Source organism: Homalodisca vitripennis, chromosome 2, assembly GCF_021130785.1.
Source record: "Homalodisca vitripennis isolate AUS2020 chromosome 2, UT_GWSS_2.1, whole genome shotgun sequence".
Taxonomy (NCBI): domain Eukaryota; kingdom Metazoa; phylum Arthropoda; class Insecta; order Hemiptera; family Cicadellidae; genus Homalodisca; species Homalodisca vitripennis.
The window spans coordinates 14,868,737-14,888,845 of record NC_060208.1 but is presented as its reverse complement, the minus strand read 5'-3'; the positions used below and the strand labels follow the sequence as shown (position 1 = coordinate 14,888,845).

Sequence of the window (20,109 nt, the reverse complement as noted above, 5' to 3'; positions counted from 1 at the left end):
ATGTCCCCATTACATTTACTGCTATTTTGACTCAAGATTAACATGAGCAAATTTAGTCTTATACCAGTAACAATCCTGACCAAAAATTCTTTTCCTTCAAAGTCATACAGAGAAAGAGATGTCCAGGGCAGAATTCATTCTTTTGTTTTGTAGTATGCAATTCTGGTACTTAACAGGCACCAAACTTGTGGTAGCATAGTTTTACTGTCACTAACTTATGTGAAAGACTCTGAGAAACTTCAGGAAAATGATTGGAAAAAATCCGGAACTGTGACGTAATGGTTATACTGAACTTTTTCATTTACTTTGTTCATAAGCTTATGAATGTTTATTCTTCCACTTACAAAATGTGCATTAAGACACATTAAGATCTGGGAATCAATTTCCAGTTCCAAAACAAATTCTAAATTTTTACAAGAACATTTTATTGCTCCAAGACATTAAAAAAACAATATTAGAGAATCAAAGAATATTAAAACTTTTTTGAAAAGACTTAGAGAGTGGCTGCCATCTTTGGACCACCTTGACTTCCTGATATTTACAAGTTTTATAATGATTAGACGTGTAAGAGGACTAAAATAGAAGTTATATTAAGTTACCATTAAGTTATTTTTAAATGTAAATATATAGTTAAGTTTTAATTTAATGTATTTAGTTAGTATTGGCAAGTGTAATTATATTGTTTATGATTCATAATTATATAAGATTTTCATTTATTTGATGTATGTTTTATGACAGAGTGAGAAATTAAATACATTTATTATTATTATTAATTATAAGTCTGACATACAGTATATACCAATGTCAACATTGCTATACTCTCTACTTCTTCTTCTATACTTAAACATTGGTTACTTTTTCGATATCCTTTATACTGACTGAAGAGGATTAACTGAAGATCCATGAATTATTTGTAATTATATCCAAATCAAATTAACAAACAATAGAAATATATTTTTAATCGCCTACATCAAGAACGTAACCAGGAACAAAATTTGGGGGGGGAGGGTCAAGACAACTGTTATTTCCCCAAAGTGGACAGACAGTAAGGCCCCATTTTGTTCCTTAAAAAGTTCTTGACCCGTATCTGTGTTGAGAACGTGAGATATTTCAGCAGTTCATATAATACTGAATTATTAAAATAATAATAATCGTTAAATGAAAATGTAATTGAAACAATTGAAAATTTGGTGGGGAGGGTCCAGACCACTTGGACCCTCTTGCTGGCTACATCCTTGGCCTACATGTTTTGTTTTCACCTTTATAAAATTTCACTTTTTTGCTTACTATAATATTTTAAGAGTAGTAATATATTTATTTTATTGTTTTCTCAGAAATGTGTTATTGTGTCTGACACACACAATATGCTGTAACATGTATGTCTATTTTCATTAAATATGTCTACAACACATTGGCTAAAGAATTCCTCCTTGTTATTAAGGCTTGGACTCAACAACCTAAATGCGTACCATATTAGCATCACACAAGGATTTGACCAGCTGACCACGGGCGTTGTGCGTGCGCGACGTGATACCTCGGAAGAGTGCAGCGCTAGTGACCCCTAGCAGCCCTGAAACTGCTGTCAGTTCCGTGTCTCCCTTCACAGAGACCTCAACACCACCCGAGTCCACGAATTGGACATTGCCGAGAAGCAGCACTGCAGCCAACACACGCACCACGTCCAGGAACGGAATCCCCAACACACCTATAGCAACCACAAAGGTTAATGTTCATAGGAGGATAAGCTTAGAGTAACAGTAATTAGGAATGTACAAGTCCATGAACTGGACATTGCCAAGAAGCAGCACTGCAGCCAACACACGCACCACGTCCAGGAACGGAATCCCCAACACACCTATAGCAACCACAAAGGTTAATGTTCATAGGAGGATAAGCTTAGAGTAAGAGTAATTAGGAATGTACTAGTCCATGAACTGGACATTGCCAAGAAGCAGCACTGCAGCCAACTCACGCACCACGTCCAGGAATGGAATCCCCAACACACCTATAGCAACCACAAAGGTTAATGTTCATAGGAGGATAAGCTTAGAGTAAGAGTAATTGGGAATGTACTAGTCCATGAACTGGACATTGGCGAGAATCAGCACTGCAGCCAACACACGCACCACATCTAGGAACGGAATCCCCAACACACCTATAGCAACCACAAAGGTTAATGTTCATAGGAGGATAAGCTTAGAGTAAGAGTAATTGGGAATGTACTAGTCCATGAACTGGACATTGCCAAGAAGCAGCACTGCAGCCAAAACACGCACTACGTCCAGGAACGGAATCCCCAACACACCTATAGCAACCACAAAGGTTAATGTTCATAGGAGGATAAGCTTAGAGTAAGAGTAATTGGGAATGTACTAGTCCATGAACTGGACATTGCCAAGAAGCAGCACTGCAGCCAACACACGCACCACGTCCAGGAATTGTCTTTTCTATTAAATTCTTCATGTTATCTGAATAAATATACTAGTTTCATTAGTATGTATTTTATTACAATTATTTGGAAATTATTCAAATGCTTTTCTAAAATTTTTTGGAAGTATGAAAAAATTCATTGTTTCAACACTAAAGACCTCCGTCTGGGTAACCCGGCAGCCATCCAGTGTAATTTATATGAAAAGGTGTTCTCATTGTCTCGTTGGGTTCATAATTGTCAAAAACTTTTAACGAGTTATTACAAAATTTAAATTTTTGTCTTCATTTATATACCATAAAAACCAGTTCGGATTTTTGGAGAAAGTTTATGTAAAGGAAAAGGAAAGATATTAAGATATTAAGATAAGTTTTTCTGCATTTAATAAAATAAATACTTCACAGGTTTTTAGAAAAAAAGACATCCGCAACACATGAACAGCCCAAAGAAACTGAACCATTATAAACTATACAATGGTTAACTGCAAACTAGCAGAACAAGTAAAGGACACAACGGTTTACCAAAAACCACATATTGGTTCAGACTATTTTCTAGTCAATAGTACGATTTTTGATTAATATTTACACAAAGTGGAAACATTCCAAAACACAAAATAAATTTACAAAATGAAAAACAAATTATCAAATTTAATCTATTAGAACAAGATAGAGTCATTTGTCTATACCGAAGATGACTGAAGCCAAATAATATAGATGAAGAATTGGACAACTTCATAGATACAAAGTTGTAGAAAATAAGGTACTAGAAAAGAAAAAGAAATACAGAAAATTAAAAAGTGTACTATTTGGAAAAATAAAATAAAACAAGCAGTTGAAGAGAAACAAATTGTGTATAAGAAATATATAATTAATTCTACCAAAGAGAATTATAAAATGTACAAATAAAAAGAATTAGAGCTAAAAAAGTTACCAGGGAAGACAGAGAATCTTGCAATTATAACATAAGTCAAATAGAAAATTATATTCATGGCAGACAAAGCTATATTAATACTAAACAAGCAGGAATGAGACAATTCCCAAGCCAATAACATTAAGGAACAGGAACAGGACTATTTAACACTACACAGAGCTATGATATAGTACCGTGCTGCATTAGTTCACTTCTTTATTAAAAAAGTCACACAGAACAGTATTGGAATTTTTCACCTTTGGCTCACCTAAACACGCTTTCCACGCTTGAAACCTTGCGGCGTCATCGGCCTCGTCTTGTCTCGTGTCACCATGCTGCAGGTAGCTCAGGTTGCTCGGTGAGTAGCCTTCCAGGTTCAGCTTCACTGGAACACAAACTTAAGTAAGTGACAGATACAATGAAGTACAGTTCTGAGCAAGCAGGGGCTTCTTATTTATACTACTATTTGATAGCATACATTCTGATTAACATGAATGTTTAGTAGTACACCTTCTGATTAACATGAACTTTAGTAGTATACCTTCTGATTAATATGAACTTTAGTAGTATACCTTCTGATTAACATGAACTTTAGTAGGTAGATCAAAGTGCAGAAGGTGGTTAGTTGAATCACAGGAAAAAAGGAACTTGGTGAATTAAGATTTAACCCTTCCCACGCGGAATTTATCTTTCAATTTTGACTCATACAGCGTAATTAACTTTAAATTTTTTTCACATTTTACCAACTCTAATTTTTTTTAGTTAGTGGTGGCTATTAGGAATAAAAATAATACAGTATCACAAATCAGACCCCTATATTTTTTTACACATTTTTTAATTTTACAAAAAATTGTCAGGATTCGCCATTGCATAGAACAATATAGGCCTATAACGACACAACAAATAAAGTAATAACAAAATAAAAAGATAATATAATGCTAAATACAACAGGAACAGAAACAGTAAATAAGGAAATATGGCAAAACAGCGTTAAACACTAAAATTTGCCGTGCCGGAATATATCCGTTTACTGCGTAATGGATCGCCGTAGACTGAGGCTAAATCACGCCACGAGGGACAAAGCCACGCCCTCCCACCACTGCGACGCGCAAATGAGGTTCAAACTGATATATCCGTTTGCCACGTGGGAAGGGTTAATTGCCAATTCCAAACATGAGATGCAATTGTAATATAGACATTCTGAAAGGATCCTTTCAAAAGATCCATTGTCAATAATAAACTTTAAACAAAGAATATATATTTCGTCATAACATCTATATATGAAGGTCATTCAATAATTAAAGAGACAAACAGGTCTAGGGAGGAAACATTTTACAATTTTTTCCTGACAGGTGAGCTGGTGTGTTTCCACAACGTGGGAAGGGTTAATTGCCAATTCCAAATATGAGATGCAATTGTAATATAGACATTCTGAAAGGATCCTTTCAAAAGATCCATTGTCAATAATAAACTTTTAACAAAGAATATATATTTCGTCATAACATCTATATACGAGGGTCATTCAATAATTAAAGAGACAAACAGGTCTAGGGAGGAAACATTTTACAATTTTTTCCTGACAGGTGAGCTGGTGTGTTTCCACACCGTGCTTTGCCCTTTTGATTCTGGTTCATAATAGTGATCCCAAGTTTCATCACATGTTAAAATTTTGTTAAGGAAGTGCTCACCTTCTCTTTCATAATGTTCCTGTAGCTCTGTACACACTCTCAACCTTGTTTCCTTGTGTAGCCATGTCAACTTCTTTGGGACCCATCTTGATCATGTTTTATTGTACTTCAACTTGTTTTTAATTATGTTATGAACTGTACCCATACTCATCTGAACTTTTTCAACTACAGTTTCCACAGTGACTCAGCGATCAGCACGAATTACGTCATCAATTCGATTTTCCAACTGTTCAGCCAGGACGGTGTTTGTCAATCACTGAGTCTCGGCCATTTTGAACTGTTCTACCCAGATATAAAAATTTGCACGATTCAATCAATTTTCACAGTACACTTTAGTCAATCTAGAGTATATATTCACTGGTTTTTCACCTTCAGCAAGTAAAAAACGAATAACAGAATGTTGTTGAACTAAAGTGGAATTTTCAAGTAGACTTGCTTTAATTAAATGTATTTTTGAGGTTATAAAAACAACAATGTTAATCAATCAGCTGATCAGGGCTTATCCCAGTGATGTGAACTTAAAGCTATAAAAGTACCAAAACTACCCTATCAACTGTTTTCTCCCCAGACCTGTTTGTCTCTCTAATTATTTAATGACCCTCATATATCCAGATCAAATATTACTGTAATTGCGCTGAATCAGAAACTGACCTCTTTCTTCAGGTGTGAGCCCAGCAAGCATCTGGTAGAATATATGATAGTTCTTCTCATCGGCCAATGGCCTGATGACTCGGGTCTGGTCCAGGAAGTAGCAGTGTATCTTGGTACGGTACAGCGCTCCGTCCGTCACCTGGACCTCGATAAAGTGACCCTGCAACAGTAGATTGAAAACATAAGGTATTTCATTAAAAAATTACATCTTCTTACGAATTGCTGTCATTAAAAAGTACCTACTTAACTATCTAGTAGCAGAAACTTGTGGCTTTGCACACAATTTCTTATTAAAAAACAGGAAAATCGAGGGCATATTTCTTCTGAATGACATTCTTAACTCTCCTAAGATAAGATATAGTCACAGAAACACCTCAACTCTCCTGAGATATGTGATAGTCATAGAAACCCCTCAACTCTCCTGAGATATGTGATAGTCACAGAAACCCCTCAACTCTCCTGAGATATGTGATAGTCTCAGAAACACCTCAACTCTCCTGAGATATGTGATAGTCACAGAAACCCCTCAACTCTCCTGAGATAAGTGATAGTCACAGAAACACCTCAACTCTCCTGAGATATGTGATAGTCACAGAAACACCTCAACTCTCCTGAGATATGTAATAGTCACAGAAACCCCTCAACTCTCCTGAGATATGTGATAGTCACAGAAACCCCTCAACTCTCCTGATATAAGTGATAGTCACAGAAACACCTCAACTCTCCTGAGATATGTAATAGTCACAGAAACCCCTCAACTCTACTGAGATATGTGATAGTCACAGAAACCCCTCAACTCTACTGAGATATGTGATAGTCACAGAAACCCCTCAACTCTACTGAGATATGTGATAGTCACAGAAACCCCTCAACTCTCCTGAGATATGTGATAGTCACAGAAACCCCTCAACTCTCCTGAGATATGTGATAGTCACAGAAACCCCTCAACTCTCCTGAGATATGTGATAGTCACAGAAACACCTCAACTCTCCTGAGATATGTGATAGTCACAGAAACACCTCAACTCTCCTGAGATATGTGATAGTCACAGAAACCCCTCAACTCTCCTGAGATATGTGATAGTCACAGAAACACCTCAACTCTCCTGAGATATGTGATAGTCACAGAAACACCTCAACTCTCCTGAGATATGTGATAGTCACAGAAACACCTCAACTCTCCTGAGATATGTGATAGTCACAGAAACCCCTCAACTCTCCTGAGATATGTGATAGTCACAGAAACACCTCAACTCTCCTGAGATATGTGATAGTCACAGAAACACCTCAACTCTCTTGAGATATGTGATAGTCACAGAAACACCTCAACTCTCCTGAGATATGTAATAGTCACAGAAACATCTCAACTCTCCTGAGATAAGTGATAGTCTCAAAAATACCTTAATCAACTATATTCTAGTCAAAGACCAGTGGGAAGGTTAATAATATTTTAAACTTTCCCAAACACCACTATAGTGCTTCTTGATTTTGTACAATCTACAGTAATAGTGAATTTGTAGTTATCTACTTACGATTCGACTAGATTCAGAGTTAGAGGAGGTCTTGGCGGAGCCGAGGGAACGAAGGACAGTGAAGGCGGCGGCCAGATGTTTGAAGGCATCGGTCTCTGGTCCCCCGCCTGCGACGTCAAACAGTTGTCGTAGCAACAGCATCGAAGCATAGGTCTTACCAGATCCACTCGTACCTGAATCAGTATTTTTCTTGTCAAAATCTAGGTCAGATTATGACACATCTATTCATAAATAAATATTCTATATAAAACTATATATATATATATATATATATATATATATATATATATATATATATATATATATATATATAGTTATGTAATGAACAGTAGAAGTGAACACCAAAGGATAAAATATTTTCATTTTCAATAAAGTCTTGATTGAAATAAACTTTTTTTAAATAAATAAGTTATAAATTAAAATTCCTTTATTCATGAGAGTATTTCAGCAAGCAACTGTTTTTCAAATCAACACTAAATACTAACTAAAACTAACAAACCTAGCCAACTCATAGCTCAGCATCCACAAACTAGTTAGTATTGATTAAAAATTCCTTCATCTTATCTTTAAAAGACAATACTTGTAACATGTTCTTGGAGGCCATAGCAAATGCTGGGATCAAAATAAGAGAAGCCTCTTCTTCCAATTTCCAGCCTCACTTTCGTAAAGTGAAGCCTTCCATTTTGTCGGGTGCTTCGTTGAGAGACCTCTTTCCGATACAAGGTTCCTTACTGAGATATTGTGGTTATCTACATTTGAGATCAGCCTGCACACTGCCTCCACAGGAAGTAACTTGATAGCATCCCAGAAAGGAGAGATATGATCAACCCGTCTCAGGTTGAAAATGAATCTGATGGCTGAGTTCTGCAGTTTTTGGATTCTGCCAACTTCCTCCCTCAAAATGCTGTTTCATAAGCAGGTAGACAGTGGTACAGGACTAACAGGACTAATGTCTTCATTAGCCGCAGTTTTGCAGTCTCCGGCACTAATATTCTGAATCTGCACAAGAACCCTTCAATCTTCCAATCGTATGCTGTGTGATCGGAAAAAGAGAGGTCACGATCCAACACGATACCAAGAGTCTCTATCGCACACGGCCAAATTCTCACAGTCGAGCACCACCGTCACCCCACTCTCACTAATGGTCTCTAACAGATTGTGCGGAGCAATATGCAGGACTGTGCATTTGCTTATATTGAACCTGAGTCCATTTTGGATTGACCAAGTTGACAAATGGTACAGGTCAGCAACGATCTGATCAATGGCCATTTCTTTCATATCCGGCTCATAAGCAAGATGCAGTTGACAGTAATCTGCATACAAATTGATGTTGCTTTGCACACACAGCAGGAAGTCAGATGTGTACTAGTTGAACAAAATTGGGCCGAGGCAGCTGTCTTGAGGTACACCACGCAACTTGAAAAGGGGCTGAGATGTCTCGTTGCCAAATTTGTAACTTCCTGTCTTCCTTGCAGATATGATCTTAGCTGTGAAATCACTCCCTCACGAAAGCCATAATAGTTTATCCTGGCCAGGTAGCATTTCTTATCACAATAACTAATAAGTAAATGAGTCAATTACAGATAACTCATTGCAAGTTAAATGACAAGCATCATATCAAACTGAAAGGCGACAATGATGAGGCTACATTGCATATGCTCCTTACCTATTGGATATACCTGTTTATTAATTTAAAATCAAATAATACAATATTAAAGATTATTTTTATAAGGCCTTTTGCTTTCAAGGATGTTGTTATCTACACAAAACACAGAATGAAGGAGACCATCAAGTTCCTAAACTCTTTAAAGCCTAAGAAGCAGATGCGGTTTTTTTACTGTGCTACTAATGTTACTCAATAACTGCAACTTTAAAACAAGTTTCTATTTATAAAGGTCATAGGATGAGTCTTAAGTCATATGGAATAGGAAATGATTTTCCAGGGAGGGTCTCTCAGTCCTTACACACTTTCATTAAAACAATTAAAAAGTACTGATTGGCTATGGGGTAGTTGAGATGATCAGTAACATCATTATTTACCAATCAGCATACTGACTCATATAATATGAGGACCAAAGAAAATCCTAAAAAACTTTTTTTATATACATTAAATCTCAGGTTTGTTGTCTCCTTAATTTCAGAAAGGGATGTGTAAAGAAGTTAAAGAGATAAGTTACAACATCATTTTAAGCTCTCTTCCTTTTCTTAGCACCTTCAAAAGAGAAGTGGATGTGGTCTTGCTCTGAGTCCATGAGGGTGCTCCAAATGTCCAAACTTGCTAATTTTGAACAGGCAAAAAAAAAAAAAAATTGGCCTGGTTAATATCGTACATGGTTAGATACACAATTTACCTTCCAATATTCCCATTCCAGTGAAACCTGCTTCAGTTTCTGATCATTCAGAAAGTTTCAGTCCATTTAACTCTTGTTTCTTGTCACTAACCTTCCAATATTCCCACTCCAGTGAAACCTGCTTCAGTTTCTGATCATTCAGAAAGTTTCAGTCCATTTAACTCTTGTTTCTTGTCACTAACCTTCCAATATTCCCACTCCAGTGAAACCTGCTTCAGTTTCTGATCATTCAGAAAGTTTCAGTCCATTTACCTCTTGTTTCTTGTCACTAACATTCTTATTAGTCCAACACTTCTTCTTGGGTTTTGAGACAGCAAGATAGAATTCACTATTGACAGCCTTCGACAACAGCCTTCGCAGTTGATTTGGATATTACCCAGTGAGAACCAGTTATTTGGGGAGCATCTCTCCTCTACACTACCGATTCTGTCTTTAGTGTTTCCTGTCTGCCCTTATCTCACACCCGAACATGTGAAACAAGACAAACTTACCTGACAGAATGATGGCCTGAGGGTACCCAGTCTCACTCTGTTGTCTCACAGCTTCCTGCACAACCCTCAACAGTTTCGGACTGAGGGTGACCCCTCTCGTACTAGTCAGGGTCAGAGGGTTGCCCACATCCGTGTAGGGGTTGACTGACAGAAGGATAGGTCCCACGTTTGTCTGCAACCATATCATTTACAGGTTACCATATGTTTCAGCAAAAATGGAGCCGAATTATCAAAGTAATGTTGACAAGGGGGAGAAAACTTGAGAGCCTATTCAGGATGATCATAAAGTCCACCCCTTTTGCTGATTTTGAATGGTTTAAGTTAGAAAAATAAAACTCAAAAGTGATCCTGGGCATACAGAAACTACTTTAGAGTGTATTTCAAATTTTCTAAAATTGTACTCAAAAGGAGGATGCCTCCAAACTCAAAAATTCCAGATTAGAACCCCTCCTTTATGATAAATGTTTTAAAATGGTAGAATAATAAGAATCTCGGTGTAAAATTTAAGTCTTCATGTTTGTTTATGGATAAACAATTTCAATCACAATTTATCAATGAATCATCACATTTTAGTTGAATGTTCCCGATACTAGAACAAGCTCAGGTGACCTAGACAAATCATTTGCCTTAGCACTGATATAACGTTCTTATCAGGGGCTTTATATCTAATCTAACTTTAACAGATAAAAGTTAAATCTAATCAGGATTACTGCCACGGTCGAGCCTAGTATCCCAACTCCCTGTCCTTGTGTACACCAACCTCAGTGAGCGAACTTCTACTTTCAGCTGAGTAATTTGTATATTCGATTTAAACTTTATTATTCAATTTAAAATAGGCCGAAAAGTAGTTTTTATTTCTTTTTTAGGAACACTCCTTGAGTTTAATTGCTCTGACGTAAACTTTCAAAAAATTTCCGAGGTGGCAGCCGTAATGACCTTTCTGTATGCATAGTGTTTCTGAACACGTGGATCTTCTTAGACCAAACCCTGAAGATCAAAACGTCCCCATGAAGCTTTATACTAGAAGCAATAAGCCACCAATTTAACCTGCAAAATTTACTCTATCGTTAAGACTACATTTCATTAGAGCAAAAAATAACTTTCCTATATACTTTTGATTTAAAAAATTAAAAACATCTTTTTTAACATAAGTTGTCATCATAAACTTTTTACACAGATCTTCGAAAATCACTCAACAATGATGAAATATGAGAATATTGGTTGTCACCCCTCACCGTTGCCAGTGCGTGCGTGCGTAAGTGCGCGCGTGCGTGCGCGCGCGTGCAATTGGAGAGCTGAGGAGCGGAAAGAGATGCAGGAGGAGGAACATTTCTTCTTTGCCAAAAAAGGGCAACAAAATGGTCTTTATAATCATATTGACATTTAAATATCTCACTAAACCACCAGACGTCGAGTTCACAATGACAAAATATGAAAAGATTGGTTGTTGCCTTTCTCCGAAGGAAGTATCTCCGGACACGCCATTGCCCGAGAGTGTGTATACATCAGTCCGGTGGGCAGAGGAATGGAATGCGGTGCCCGCGGAGAAACATCAATCCTCGGCCAAAAGAGGGCAACATCAAGATGGCCTCTGTAATGGTAATGACATTTAAATATCTCAAAACCGTCAGACGCCGAGTCCACAATGATGATCATTAGGCAGAACTAATCGTGAAATAATTGTACAGGGATTCAGCTCACCGTTAGTCGTCTATCCGGTTGTGTATATCGTTCGTGACAGGTATCGATGATACGTTAATTGTTTGCGACTGTTTAACAAACGGACACAAACGAGGGTGAAATGGTTTTTTTAGTTAATACGAGACTTTTAGGGAAACCGGTCTTGAATCATTCTCATGAGAAACAAACTGCGATAGTTGTAACCTTTCCATCCGATCTTTTGCTTAAAAGGTTTGATTTATAATAACGACTGTACACCATGTCCAACTTGGAACCGTTGTGTCAGATTAGCACGCGTGGAAACAAACATGATCCTATATTAATAATATCAACAAATGCAAATGTAAAAAAATATTGCATTGTATGATTTTAAATAGGAATAGAAGATAAATATAACTTTCCTATATACTTTTGATTTAAAAAAATTAAAAACCTCTTTTTTAACATAAGTTGTCATCATAAACTTTTTACACAGATCTTCGAAAATCACTCAACAATGATGAAATATGATATATATTTAATAACCAATGGGAGCTTCTTTGAGCTAGGTTTAGCCATTTTAATATTAACATTTTACGGATCCATAACGTCTAGTATAGCCTACTTGATAGCTAAGTGTATTTGTGCAAGTTTTTGTAAATATAATATCAACGGGCGTCCAACTTTTCTGACGTCGGATAACGCTGGACGATCTGGTACGTGATCTGAGGTCAGGAGAGTACCGAAATACTCCTGGCCATCAGTGAGAGCTTCGGTGGCGCCTCCACGCTCTTCTAACAACATCCTTCGAGATAGTACCTAATTTCAAGCTCAGATCTTGTGAGGGCTCTTTAAATTTTAATATTTGAAATACATGCGTACGTAATTGCCTACATATATAGCCTAATAACAAATGGTAGATAGGGATAGAGTGGCTTCCTTCGTGCCGAAATCGCTTCCTTTCGGGAAGTGGAAAACCAGAACCGATCGTCATAAAAACGAGTTATTTTCACAGTAAGTAAAATACAGTATATTTTTCTAATGTTTTTAAGTTTCCGGTAAAAGAAACACTTCAAAAAATATTGGCCTCCGGAAATCCTTATATGAATAGAGGTTGGTGCATACTGCTATGAGTAGGGTCGAATGGTCAGACTGACTCTTCCAATCTTTCCTGAGTTGATGGTTTTGGTTGGGAAGCCCGATGGAACATGAAATCGATTCCCCAGATAAATTAGGGACCGTGATTCGGAACCAGTCTCGTGAACGACTCCATGATCTGCTCTGTGAACGCCAAAGTACACACCAACAAAACAGCTGCGCATAAGCTCTCACTAAATGCTGCATATTAACAGAAGGTTTAATCAAGCGAAGCGTGCAGTGTCAGAGGTGTACCGGTGTATAACGGGAACTTTGTGGTTGGCGGAGAGAGTCGAACAGTCGAGTGCAGCGGCGGTCGCGACACCGGAGGGCAGATGGCGGTATACTGAGGCGATATACTGACTCAGGGCCAGACAAATCAGTGGCCTTGTGTTTGGGGAAGACCTAACCTTCTAGAGAGTGGGGAAGACCTAACTTCCAGAGAATGGGCCTAACCTTCCGGATAGTGTAAGGAACGTCGTCTCCAGTGCCCAGCGATAACACACCCAGACCATACAGTGATTTTGCGGTTGTCTTTATAGAAGTAGCTGGAAATTTGTAAAATCATGGGTACTAAAATTCAATTTGTAAACACTTCTATCGATTAAACAACAGCTACAGTACAATTTTCCTAAATTCTTTCCAAAATACTCATATATCACGGTTTGAAAACTTCTTAATCGTGACAAAGTGTTTTTTGTTTGTTTACCCATACTTCGTTCTTGGGTATAATTGTATAATTTTGGTGATAAATTTACAATACACTAAAATAAAGGACGTATAAAATGGCCGTATGTTCCACCGTTATTTCTAGCCCTTTAAAAGTGTGTGCTGTGTTTATTGTCGGAAATATGTTCATTGTTACGGAATAACACTAAAACAATCGTATCATTCAGAATACAGGTCCAGTGCCACATATCCATGTGCCTTTACAGAGCTCGACGCATAATTACAGCGGATACTATCCGAAACAAGCAGAATAACCCTACAACAATCGTGTTATTCCGATAGAATATCCAGGTCCAACACCACATATCCATGTGCTTTTACACAGTTCAACGCGTAATTACAGCCGAAACAAAAAAAATAACCCTACAACATTCGTGTTATTCCGATAGAATATTCAGGTCATGCACCACATATCCATGTGCCTTTACAGAGCTCGACGCATAATTACAGCGGATACTATCCGAAACAAGCAGAATAACCCTACAACAATCGTGTTATTCCGATAGAATATCCAGGTCCAACACCACATATCCATGTGCCTTTACACAGTTCAACGCATAATTACAGCCGAAACAAACAGAATAACCCTACAACATTCGTGTTATTCCGATAGAATATCCAGGTCCTGCACCACATATCCATGTGCCTTTACAGAGCTCGACGCATAATTACAGCGGATACTATCCGAAACAAGCAGAATAACCCTACAACAATCGTGTTATTCCGATAGAATATCCAGGTCCTGCACCACATATCCATGTGCCTTTACACAGTTCAACGCATAATTACAGCCGAAACAAACAGAATAACCCTACAACATTCGTGTTATTCCGATAGAATATCCAGGTCCTGCACCACATATCCATGTGCCTTTACAGAGTTCAACGCATAATTACAGCGGATACTATCTGAAACAAGCAGAATAACCCTACAACAATCGTGTTATTCCGATAGAATATCCAGGTCCTGCACCACATATCCATGTGCCTTTACAGAGTTCAACGCATAATTACAGCCGAAACAAGCAGAATAACCCTACAACAATCGTGTTATTCCGATAGAATATCCAGGTCCTGCACCACATATCCATGTGCCTTTACAGAGTTCAACGCATAATTACAGCGGATACTATCCGAAACAAGCAGAATAACCCTACAACAATCGTGTTATTCCGATAGAATATCCAGGTCCTGCACCACATATCCATGTGCCTTTACAGAGTTCAACGCATAATTACAGCCGAAACAAGCAGAATAACCCTACAACAATCGTGTTATTCCGATAGAATATCCAGGTCCTGCACCACATATCCATGTGCCTTTACACAGTTCAACGCATAATTACAGCCGAAACAAGCAGAATAACCCTACAACAATCGTGTTATTCCGATAGAATATCCAGGTCCTGCACCACATATCCATGTGCCTTTACACAGTTCAACGCATAATTACAGCCGAAACAAACAGAATAACCCTACAACATTCGTGTTATTCCGATAGAATATCCAGGTCCTGCACCACATATCCATGTGCCTTTACAGAGTTCAACGCATAATTACAGCCGAAACAAACAGAATAACCCTACAACAATCGTGTTATTCCGATAGAATATCCAGGTCCTGCACCACATATCCATGTGCCTTTACTGAGTTCAACGCATAATTACAGCCGAAACAAGCAGAATAACCCTACAACATTCGTGTTATTCCGATAGAATATCCAGATCCAGCAACACATATCCATGTGCCTTTACTGAGTTCAACGCACAATTACAGCGGATACTATCCGAAACAAGCAGAATAACCCTACAACAATCGTGTTATTCCGATAGAATATCCAGTTTTAAAGGTTATTTTTGACGATGGAAGGATTGTGAAGGAAACAGGATTTTTCCGGACATTTGCCATCGTTCAGTGAAACAAGAAAACAGTAACACTACGTTTCGAGATCTGCAATCTGATCTCTTCTTCAGGTAAAGAACTAACCTAATACATAATTACAAAACTAGGTTAAAATAAACAAATCTTACTAAAGCGTTGTGGCACGCCTAAGTCAGGAATCACAACCTACATGTTGTTGTCAACTTCACTAACACTAAAGACATGCACTTAATACAAAACTATATAAAACACCTATCATTAAAACTAAACTACGGAATACAGGTCACAATACGTCTTCACTCGTCTACTAACCACCTACGACTGACCAGAGGGACTAGCCAATGGCAATCGTGACGGCTGGCTAAAACAAGATGGCGGAAATACAAGGGAAGGGGAACAGGAATGGGCCCTTTCGTTATTATTGGTTCATGCGAGATGAACTTCTTAAAACCATATTGTGACTCCGCATTGGTTTATTACAAAATATCCGATCCGTTTGATACTTTTGGTTTTCTCTTTAGTTCATTTTTTAGAATTGGCAACCAAAGCGGCCTAATCTCGACTGATGGTTGACTGATTGGTTGGTCTGCCAATTTAATGTATGTTGCCTCAATTAATTTCCTTTTGAAGAAATGTGGTTCCCGATGTATTATGTGGGCTTCATCCCAATACATATGATGGTCTTCGGACCAACAATGGTGTGCAATTTTTGACTTTTCTGTGAAACCCTTTCTCGTGTTTTCTTTGTGTTCTTTTATCCTTACGTTTAGTGGTCTTTTTGTCTCGCCTATGTATTCCCTATTGCAGCTACATTTTATACTGTAAACACAGTTTTTGGAATCCTGTGTGCCATTTTTTGGTTTTGTTTTTACGAGACTTTGTCTAAGAGTGTTGTGTGTTTTAAAACGCGGTTCTAATGTTGTACTTTCTACCTACTCTTCTAATTTTCTCCGATAATCCCGGCACATAAGGGATTGACATAAACGCAAATTTATCACAATTCTGTTTTTCTGACTCAGAAATTATTCTTCTGGTTCGTTTGCACTTATTAATTACTAATTGAGGGTATCCATTGCTTCTGAGATCCGATTCAATTTTCTTAAATTCTTCTTTTAGTCCATCTTTATCTGAGCACAAGCTCTTTGCTCTATCAAACAACGAGTAGGCTACTCCTTCTTTGACAGATTTTTGATGGTTGGATTGATAATTTAAATATTTTCCTGTGTGTGTTATCTTTCGAAAAACAGTTGTCTTAAGGACATCCCTATCTCTTAATACACACACATCCAAAAAGGGAAGCTTGTTTTGGACTTCCACTTCCATTGTGAGGCGGATGGAAGGAGAAATACTATTAATGTGATCAAAAAATTATTTAATTAAATCTCGAAACGTAGTGTTACTGTTTTCTTGTTTCACTGAACGATGGCAAATGTCCGGAAAAATCCTGTTTCCTTCAGAATATCCAGGTCATACACCACATATCCATGTGCCTTTACAGAGTTCGACGCATAATTACAGCCGAAACAAGCAGAATAACCCTACAACAATCGTGGTATTCCGATAGAATATCCAGATCCAGCAACACATATCCATGTGCCTTTACTGAGTTCGTCGCATAATTACAGCAGGTATTACCACATGAATGTTAAGCTTTTTACAAGGTTTTATGAAACCCATTCAATTTGCACTTAAAAATTTCCATAAAAGTAAACTTTCTGATTTTTGTTCGTTATTGTTCTTTTCGCAATACCGACAATAATCTAAATAATACACGTGTGATTATTACTAGAAGCATTCATAAACACTATGCGTCCTAAAAGTAACCACTTATACTGACTGATTTAGCAACATTATCCAGTAGGTAAACAAATTAATTTGTAACTACAGTCGGAAATGTACAACTTTGGTTCTACGCCAAATATTAACTCTAACCGGTAAATAAATGTGATGATTTTTTTCAGTCTGTAGTTTGTGAAACTATATCTTTCAATAAAAACAGTTCGTGCATCTTCTGAACAACGTATTGCCAATCGGTAATAACGTTGAACATTTCATATAGGCACCTTTAAAAAGTACAAGTCCACAAATGGACACTAAACGTGGTCTGCCACATTTGGATCTCATCTTATAAAAAAAAAAAAAAAAAAGAGAGAGAGAACAGAGTGTTCAGATCACTGATGTCATACCAAATAAAGTCAATATGCCCTATGGTGTATCTCAGGGATCTATCCTTGGGCCAGTTTTGTTTCTAATCGTTGTAAACTCGTCAGTACAAACGGACAATACGACTATGATTTTTAAAAGCTTTCGAGATTTGGACATTAGATAGTACAACATTAGATAGTAAACGTACACCAAAACATTGATGGTAAAGTTTACAATAAGCAGTAATTGCACCTCCGATGTAATTTCACGGAAATTTATCTTCCAGGACTTGAATCCTTTCACTCTCTTTCTCCTCATCCACCACATTTTTTGAAGACATCAACCTTGCATTTCCTCGAGAAACTATACACGCGATATATTCGATCTCTATAGAATATGAATGAATACTATAGACAATCAATACTAATAACCTAAAGAACTGAGTTTCTTCCTGGAAAACCAAACATAACGACCCCAAGCGAAGGTACTTTGATGTACCAACTTACGTAATTATTTTTACTTGACGACAAATACGCGTAGTGATAATTCCATATGGATTGAAAATCCACAGAAAAGATGTTCCGTTAGAACTAAGAACACTTCGAGTTGAAACGCAGAAATATCTGTCCATGTTACACAAGCGAATGAGGCCTTTTCAGTTAGCAAAATACCTCCTGTTAGAAGTAATACCTTCAACAACAATTCTTTAGATTAAAATATTACTCTTGCTGATATTTCGTGGATGAAATATGACGGGGTTTATCACTAACACATTAAACACAACTTTTAAGGCGAATACGAAAGATGCATTTTAAGTGAATGTGAGTGGTGGAAAAGAGTGTTTGGTGGTAAGACGAAACTTTATTATTTAAAATGGAAGGGTTCGTTAAAAAGAAAACCTACCATTTCATGTTCAGATGGTTTGGTTTGGCCTATATTATGCTGAAATTCGTTTCAAAGTATAACAAACCCGTCCTTTCACTACCTGACAGTTATCTGAGGAGTTAGTTCAGACATGAACTTTGAAGGAGTTAGTTCAGATGTAAAGTGACATAAGGGGAAGAACGGTTCACCAAACTCCGACTACCCGGTAGCGTAACCGATCCTATCACGTCGGGGACAGGAACAATCAGAAAGAATATTAAACTGAGGAGCAAACAAAGAGGAGTAAACTTACTTGACATTCTTGCATTACAGTCCAGTGCACCATTATAAAGTTCAGGATATTACGGCTGCGTTCAAACACCCGAGGAACGGCAATAGTAAGTGGACCAGTAAAACGGCATGAATCATGTTCTGCGTCGCGGGACCGGTTCTTTCTAGTTCCACTCCTAGCTGGAGTCGCACCGTGTAGGCCGAGCGGCCGCGTCACGCCATGCCGTAACATGCCACGGCACGCCACGCCATGCAGCGCCATGCCACGTGCATTATTGAAACTCCTTTCCTGATAACACTGATCTTTGTTATGACTTTGCTTGCTGCACTACGTTTTCTTCGACTCATAAAGATGGAATGGATTTATGGAGAGTGGTTGTTACGCTGTAAATGTGTAGAAGCGGTTACGTTGATTGGGAGTAAGGATGGGCCTGATGATGAATTTAGAATTGAAGAATGGTTCAGTGAAGCGACCGTACTTGATGAATTGTTTGAGAGGGAGGTTGTGGATCATGGAACCTTGGTGAGTCAGCAGAGTGTCTGGTCGTACAGAACCGACTAATACCCTACTCGCCAGACTGAGTGTAGGTTACGGATGTGAAGGTCGACTAAGGAGAGTGTGAGGAGGTGTATGCACGTATGGAGGCTGAGAGAACTGAGCAAATCGGTCAGTTATTGAAAGTGAGGTAATGAGAGTATAGAGAAGTAGGCGTTACTCCGCGTGGAGATAGAAGTACGAGTATTGTAGGTGTTCTATTCGCCCTGTCATGAAAGTGACAATGTGATGATAAATGCAAAATATATAATGTTATAACAGGTATAACACAACGTTTCGAGGATTGGAATCTATCCTCTTCGTCTTAATATCTCCCACACCTGACGAAGAGGATAGATTCCAATCCTCGAAACGTTGTGTTATACCTTTTATAACCTATAACGATGACAAATTTCCGATCTTCCTGTTATCATTTAAAACCTTCCATCGTCAATAACAAACTTTAAACAAAACAAAAAATAGAATGACTTATTGGCAAAGTAGGCAAATTTAACGATGACCTGAATATTTGCCAATGAGGATCTTGCACAGTTTAATGACTCTGAAAGTCCTAAATCTATCTCTTACACAGTCTAGAAGAAGTTAACAGCGCCGTGTAATAAGTCTAAAACTACGAAAGTGGTTATACAACGTGTAAAAAAAATTAAGACCTTGCAAAACAAAAAAAGCCTGACATCCAAACAACGCTTTACTTAATGTATAGACCACATTATATGTTAATTCACTTCAACGCAACCCAGATTAAACCCTATATATTATACACTATATATTATACACATCGTCTATAAAGAAGACATTCT

General features: G+C 37.7%; 1 protein-coding gene across 1 annotated transcript in view; it reads right to left on the bottom strand.

Moving 5' to 3' along the window:
- LOC124353584 (unconventional myosin-IXb) overlaps window positions 1-20,109 on the bottom strand; it is a 133,601-nt gene that overhangs the window by 22,331 nt on the left and 91,161 nt on the right. The window contains exons 4-8 of the mRNA XM_046803488.1: window positions 10,050-10,221; window positions 7,208-7,380; window positions 5,677-5,836; window positions 3,606-3,722; window positions 1,470-1,705 (exon numbers count right to left, since the gene is read on the bottom strand). Of these exons, the coding sequence (XP_046659444.1) occupies window positions 1,470-1,705; window positions 3,606-3,722; window positions 5,677-5,836; window positions 7,208-7,380; window positions 10,050-10,221 (858 nt within the window). The remainder of the gene's footprint in view (window positions 1-1,469; window positions 1,706-3,605; window positions 3,723-5,676; window positions 5,837-7,207; window positions 7,381-10,049; window positions 10,222-20,109) is intronic.